The sequence below is a fragment of the Ascaphus truei genome, unplaced genomic scaffold (assembly GCF_040206685.1).
Source record: "Ascaphus truei isolate aAscTru1 unplaced genomic scaffold, aAscTru1.hap1 HAP1_SCAFFOLD_1604, whole genome shotgun sequence".
Taxonomy (NCBI): Eukaryota; Metazoa; Chordata; class Amphibia; order Anura; family Ascaphidae; genus Ascaphus; species Ascaphus truei.
Genome location: NW_027454495.1, coordinates 60,045 through 67,500, shown reverse-complemented (window position 1 = coordinate 67,500; position 7,456 = coordinate 60,045). Strand labels below are relative to the sequence as shown.

Here is a 7,456-nt window from a genome sequence, read left to right as displayed (position 1 = left end):
TATTCGGAACAAAGCTTTATCCTGGATCTCCTCTTACCTCTCCCATCGTACTTTCAGTGTCTCTTTTGCTAACACCTCCTCCTCCTCTATTGATCTCTCTATGGGGGTACCCCAGGGCTCTGTCCTGGGACCCCTTCTCTTTTCTCTCTACACACTCTCTCTAGGTGACCTAATCACATCTTTTGGGTTTAAATATCACCTCTATGCTGACGACACACAAATTTACCTTTCAACCCCTGACCTTACACCTGCTATACAGACCAAAGTTTCTGAATGCCTCTCTGGAATATCATCCTGGATGGCCATCCGCCGACTGAAACTTAACATGGCAAAAACAGAGCTCCTTATACTACCTCCCAAACCTGGCCCTACTACCTCCTTCCACATCTGGGTGATCATTCACCCAGTAGCCCAAGCACGCTGCCTAGGGGTCACACTTGATTCCTCTCTCTCATTCTCCTCTCATATTCAAAACGTTTCTAAAACTTGTCCCTTTTTCCTCCGCAATATCACAAAGATACGCCCTTTCCTCTGTTACTCAACTGCCAAAACTCTGACTCAGGCCCTCATTCTCTCACGTCTCGATTACTGCAACCTCCTGCTGTCCGGCCTTCCTACCTCTCACCTGTCTCCCCTACAATCTATCCTAAACACTGCTGCCAGAATCACTCTACTCTTTCCTAAATCTGTCTCAGCGTCTCCCCTCCTGAAATCCCTCTCCTGGCTTCCGATCAAATCCCGCATCTCACACTCAATTCTACTGCTCACTTTTAAAGCTTTACATTCTTCTGCCCCTCATTACATCTCAGCCCTAATTTCTCGTTATGCAACATCACGACTCTTGCGTTCTTCTCAAGGATGTCTTCTTTCTACCCCCTTTGTATCTAAAGCTCTCTCCCGCCTTAAACCTTTCTCACTTTCTGCCCCACACCTCTGGAATGCCCTTCCCCTCAATACCCGACTAGCCCCCTCGCTATCCACCTTTAAGACCCACCTTAAGACACATCTGCTTAAAGAAGCATATGAGTAGCACTGGATAATCATGGACACATGACACAAAGCTTGGCCCCCTGCAGACGCACTTACTAGTATTCCCTCCTACTGTCTCTGTACGTTCTCCCTACCTACCAATTAGATTGTAAGCTCCTCGGAGCAGGGACTCCTTCCTTAATGTTACTTTTACAGTATGTCTGAAGCACTTATTCCCATGACCTGTTATTTATATTATTTGTTATTTACATGACATGTATTACTACTGTGAAGCGCTATGTACATTTTATGGCGCTATACAAATAAAGACATACATACATACATACATACATACATACATACATACATACATACATACATACATGTGGGCACGGCTAGAGGGTGGGCACGGTCAGAGGGCACGCACGGGTAGGTGGGCACGGCCAGAGGGCACGCACGGGTATGTGGGCACGGCCAGAGGGCACGCACGGGTAGGTGGGCACGGCTGATACGGCGAGAGTTTTATATAGAAGAATGTTCTTTGCTATGAGCACATTCCAGGCCCTTACCCCATCATTGTGCAGCAAAGGACTCTGGGTAATGCCATGCAAATGAGCACAGTGTCACCTTTTTGCTTATCCATTGTAACATGGACTCCTTTTATAAGCGTACGCTGCCGCATTACACAGCGTATCAGCACAGCCTGAGATAAAGTGCAGAGCCAGTAACCTACTCAGCAGCAAGACCGCAATTTCCACCTTTTTTGGGGGGGGACTCCTCGGCCTTTGCACCCGGCTCCTAAGATACTGGGCAGCTCCCCCCTATATCGCTCTAAATTCTTAACCCCGTCGAATGCCAGGGGACACTCGTGGAGTTAGGCTATGCCCAGAAGCGTCACTGTACCCAGAATCCTTTGCAGTTGTCTAGCCCATGGCAGTGCTGGGGCTCTGCAGCACAGTGGTATAGCACCTTTCCCCTGCTGAACTCCCCCGCCCCCCTCTCTCTCTCGTCCCCCTAGGAGCTGTACGAAGCCGGCGTGAAGAAGAAGGGGACGGACGTTGGGAAGTGGATCACCATCATGACGGAGCGAAGCCCCTGCCATCTCCAGAAAGGTACGGCTCTCGTGTCCCGGTGTGAAGCGGTACCGAGTATGACCCGCGGCTCCTCCTGTGTGCAGATCAGGCAATGGCTTCCATAGATACATTTTAACCCTCGAGTTGCCCTTTGAAGATCCCTCCGCCCACGAAAATCACAATCGTGACTGTCCGGGGGGGCCGCAGTGGCACACACCCCTCCTTTCTGGCATTCAAAGGGTTAACCTTTCCTCTTCCAGCAGCCCCCCTCTCTCTCCCTCTCCGTCCCCCCTGGTGTCCCTACCCCGCTGTGATACCTCAGACCCTATTACATATTTGGGACAAACAGAAGGGTAAATCCTAAACATGTTTAAATTCCCCCGACCACCTCTGCTGGGCGGCTGTTCCATGAATCAACCACCCTTTCCGGGAAGAAGTAGTTTGCCTGAAGCTCCCACCCTCCAGCGTCGGAATCACCTCCTGTTCTATCCCTTCTCCTTTGTTCTCTATCTCTCTGTTCCTGTAATGCCCTCCGCCCCCTCACTGTGTCCCCCCCCGTCCTCTCACTGTGTCCCCCCCCCCCTCTGTAGGGACACGTTCTCTGTCCCTGTGTGTCCCCCCCCCCCCCTGCATGGACACGTTCTCTGTCCCTGTGTGTCCCACCCTGCAGGGACACGTTCTCTGTCCCTGTGTGCCCCCCCCCCCCCCTGCAGGAACACGTTCTCTGTCACTGTGTCCCCCCCCCCCTGCAGGGACACGTTCTTTGTCACTGTGTCCCCCCCCCCCCTGCAGGGACACGTTCTTTGTCACTGTGCCCCCCCCCCTGCAGGGACACGTTCTCTGTCACTGTGCCCCCCCCCCCCCCCTGCAGGGACACGTTCTCTGTCACTGTGCCCCCCCCCCCCCTTCCGTTTTATCCGCCCGGCCCCAGGAGGAAGTTCTGTTTTATCCTCCCGGACACTTGAGTTTATTTCCAACGCTTCCAGCTCCGGAGCGGCAGAAAACATAAATGGCGGTGAGCGTGGCCTGCTGGTTTACGTGGCGTGTTCTGTGTCCCCGCAGTGTTTGACCGGTACAAGTCGTACAGTCCCTACGACATGCAGGAAAGCATCAAGAAGGAGGTGAAGGGGGATCTGGAAAACGCCTTTGTGAATCTCGGTGAGTTTCCGGCTGAATTCCGCACAGCACCACGTAGTAAACATGGCCCGGATGTTACGTCATTTACCGTGAAATGCGTCGGAGTAACGCTCCATAAATCTGCCACGGGGGACTGACCCCTTAACCTTGTCACTGCCATTAATATAACAAGAATAGGGAAGCCATGTTGTACTCGCGCTGGGACGTTTCAGTGACATTAATCACCGTCGTGTTTGACTGTTAAAAAAAATAATAATAAAAATGGATGCCGGTGTGAACGATAACGTGGATCCTGCTGCATAAATTAACCCTTTCCTTCCCACGTCTTCTCTCTCTTTAGTTCCCCCTCCCCCCCCCCTTCCTGTTCCCCTCACCCCGTCCCTCTCCCCAGTTATCATCCTGGTCCCATCTGGGGCACTACAGTACCTCCTATGTATGAGGCAATACCCTCATGGAGTATGCAAAGGATAGTCCCTGCAATGAGCTCCCTTATCTGTCACTACGATCATTGATTGCCAAGAACCGGTATTATAGTTTTGCGTCACACAGATACATTAGACACACAACGCGATAGTGAAACTTACCTTCAATGACAATGACCCGATTGGATCACGGGCATTAGCCACGCCTCCATGACTCATGGGAGGCGGGGACTCCGTTGACATAAATAAGGCCAGAACGAGCCAGGAAACACACTCCTCCCCTTGAAGAAGCGTGTTTAGCCCAGGCGAAACGGTAGTCGGGCCGTGATGACGTCATAGGTGACGTCATAGGTGACGTCATCAGAAGTGGCAGCGTCTGGACGTAGGAATGGCAGGAGACCTCTCCCGCCAGGCTTGTATTAGCAGAAGCGATTTTTGGTGTACTAGCTGTGATTCTATGCACCGTTAAGTTACTATATCAATTGCCTTTCATGTATTTTGGTGAAATATGCTATTTGGCGTTATATTAGGTTGCGGATGTACACCTAAGCGGAGCGGTGATATTACAAACTAGATACTATCAGCTAAACATATGTGCAAACACTCCGTGGTGATCAATAGAACCTACCTACGCGATACCTGGTTATATATAGCATAGATAGACAGAGGATGAGACACGCACTCAATATCAAGGGTAATAGAGGTGGGGTACTTAGCTGCCGGTGCGCTAGTCCTGGGGAGCTCCTGTAGTCCCAAATGTTCCACCGTGTGCCTGCTCCTTCTTCTTCTTCTTTATATATAGCATAGACCATAGAAGTTTATTCAGTGACTAGAATACAGCTACAACGGTGACCTGGCTCCATGGTGGGAGCAATACTATACCTTATCATTGTATCAAGACACAATATCAGATATATATACAACTATTTGAGTACGATTTTGCTATAGAAGCATGATACATGGCATGTACCTAGGCTGAGATTGATACTTACAGTAATATATCTTCGCTTTACTGTGCAGTGTTTAATATGTGATTGACATCTCTGCTTACTAAGATGCCACAGAGACATGTTACATGAGACCACCTGCTTATACTTACCTACCAAACGAGAGACAATAGAGTCTGTGTAATTTGACGCTTTTTGACAGCAAAATAAATCGATATTAGAATCAATACACAGAATATACATTTTTGCTGATCCTGCCACTTCATTATGGGGTTATTTTAATGTTTGAATGTGATTTATGTGTTTTTAATATATATTTGAATAAAATGTCATTGTTTTTCCTGGCCAAGTTGGTTATGATGGGCCTAATTGACCTATCAACAGTATTTATCTGATAGACCAATGTTGGTCTGCTTACTGCACTCCATACATTGAGTGATCAGCTGTGAGGGAACCTTTTTGATCCTTTCTTTGGATCAACCCAGATATACAAAAAATAATAATAATAAAAATGGATGCCGGCGTAAACGATAACGTGGATCCTGCTGCATAAATTAACCCTTTCCTTCCCACGTCTTCTCTCTCTTTAGTTCAGTGCATCCAGAACAAGCCGCTGTATTTTGCGGACCGGCTGTACGAATCCATGAAGGTAAAAAACCTTATTATACAACACCCAACATCTCATCTGTAGCCCCTCCCACTGCGCAGAAGAACCGCCCACGTTTTTATTCATGTGCATTGGAGTACGAGCGGCCATTTTTACCTGACCCGTACTAAAATGATGATATTTATTATTTTTATTTTTTTTTTAATGACTACGGGGGGGGGGGGGTGTTTCCCCTTGATTATTAAACGGATGGAAACCGCTGATAATGTCATCTCCGGGGTCGCTGGTTCCGTCTCCGGTAACTCGGGAAGCCGGGGGTCCCCCGGGGCTGAAACTAAGGAAGCCACCTCCGGCTGTCACAGCGAGACCTTCGTAAGGTGCAGTTTGAGGGGCTCAGGACCCCCTGTACAGCCTGGGAGCCCCCTCACATACTCACGCAGACTCCCCCACATGTCTCTCCAGGGCAAAGGCACCAAAGATAAGATCCTGATCCGGACGATGGTTTCGCGCAGTGAGGTGGACATGCTGAAGATCCGCGCCGAGTTCAAGAAAAAATACACCAAATCCCTGCACTATTACATAGGGGTGAGTGTCCCGCAGCTGCACTATTACATAGGGGTGAGTGTCCCGCAGCTGCACTATTACATAGGGGTGAGTGTCCCGCAGCTGCACTATTACATAGGGGTGAGTGTCCCGCGGCTGCACTATTACATAGGGGTGAGTGTCCCGCGGCTGCACTATTACATAGGGGTGAGTGTCCCGCAGCTGCACTATTACATAGGGGTGAGTGTCCCGCGGCTGCACTATTACATAGGGGTGAGTGTCCCGCAGCTGCACTATTACATAGGGGTGAGTGTCCCGCAGCTGCACTATTACATAGGGGTGAGTGTCCCGCAGCTGCACTATTACATAGGGGTGAGTGTCCCGCAGCTGCACTATTACATAGGGGTGAGTGTCCTGCGGCTGCACTATTACATAGGGGTGAGTGTCCCGCAGCTGCACTATTACATAGGGGTCAGTGTCCCGCAGCTGCACTATTACATAGGGGTGAGTGTCCCGCAGCTGCACTATTACATAGGGGTGAGTGTCCCGCAGCTGCACTATTACATAGGGGTGAGTGTCCCGCAGCTGCACTATTACATAGGGGTGAGTGTCAATCCTTCGGGCCCCCTGTGGCCAAGGTTCTGCTGGGCCCGACGCCGCTGATACCCCTCCTCGCCAGATACGTGCCGGTCCAGTTACTGGGTTTATACCTCCCTCGGGGGAAACAAAATGGCAGCCAAATGACAGGCCAAGAGGAAGCTGCAACCTGACAGATTGTGGCATCTTATTAGTAACCTCATCAGCAAGTATCTGGAGCGTCCCCGCCCCTGAAAATAGCGCGGGTCGGAGCGGGAGAACCCTGGTTCCAGTTCTCCGGTGGTTAATGGAGGTGGATTTGTCTTTTAGGGCTTAGCACTGTTTAGTAAATCTATCCCTCGCCCTGAGCGCAGCCTAATGACTCTCTCTGTCTCTGCAGCAAGACACGAAGGGAGATTATCAGCGCGCCTTACTGAACCTCTGCGGGGGGGATGACTGATCCCTGGAACGCCTGCCCACCCCCCCCCCCCCGCCTCCCTCCCCCCCGCCTCCCTCGTATGTAAGTGGTGTCTCCCCTGCCCTCTGCTTCTCCAGGCTCCGCACACGCCGGCCTCACATTCCCGTGCCGCGTCACCTCGTATTGTGATTACCGACCAATAAAACGATGTGGTTTGTTTTTTCTGTAACGCGACTTCACTGTGAACCTGTGGGAGGTCGGTCCCGGCTAAAGTGTGACACGGGGGGGCGGGGGCACAGAGCGGGGGGGAGAGGGCACAGCGGGGGGGGGGGGGGCACGTGGAGGAGGGGACAGTATTACGTGGAGTAGGGTGCAAAAATTTACACGAGGAGGGGGCACAGCAATGGGAGCAGTGACACGTGGATGAGGGGGCAAAAACTAACGAGGGGAGGGCGCAGTGTGACGGGCAAAATGTTACTCGTGGAGGGGGACAGTGTGACGCAGAGGACGGGGCACAAGCTAACTCAGAGGGTGTCAGTGTGACACATCGGTGGGCAGAGAGTGGGACACGGGGCGGCAAAGCATACGCCATGGAGCAGAATGGGGGGGGGGGGAGGAGAAGAGGGGGGCACGACGGGGCCTCGTTCTCCCGTGCCCAGGATCAGCGCACATGGGGGGGATTTTATAGATCGGTCAACAGGTCGGCTGTTATGATCTGCCTGTGCTGAAGCAGTGATATCCATGAGTCACCTGTGCTGAAGCAG

At 51.2% G+C, this 7,456-nt stretch overlaps 1 protein-coding gene across 1 annotated transcript in view; it reads left to right on the top strand.

The window, feature by feature from the left end:
- The window catches only part of LOC142476433 (annexin A2-A-like), a 12,972-nt gene extending 6,051 nt beyond the window's left edge, over positions 1-6,921 (top strand). Inside the window, exons 6-10 of the mRNA XM_075581810.1 lie at positions 1,988-2,081; positions 3,105-3,200; positions 5,139-5,197; positions 5,618-5,740; positions 6,675-6,921. Of these exons, the coding sequence (XP_075437925.1) occupies positions 1,988-2,081; positions 3,105-3,200; positions 5,139-5,197; positions 5,618-5,740; positions 6,675-6,734 (432 nt within the window). The 3' untranslated portion in view covers positions 6,735-6,921. The remainder of the gene's footprint in view (positions 1-1,987; positions 2,082-3,104; positions 3,201-5,138; positions 5,198-5,617; positions 5,741-6,674) is intronic.
- Positions 6,922-7,456: the final 535 nt, after the last annotated feature.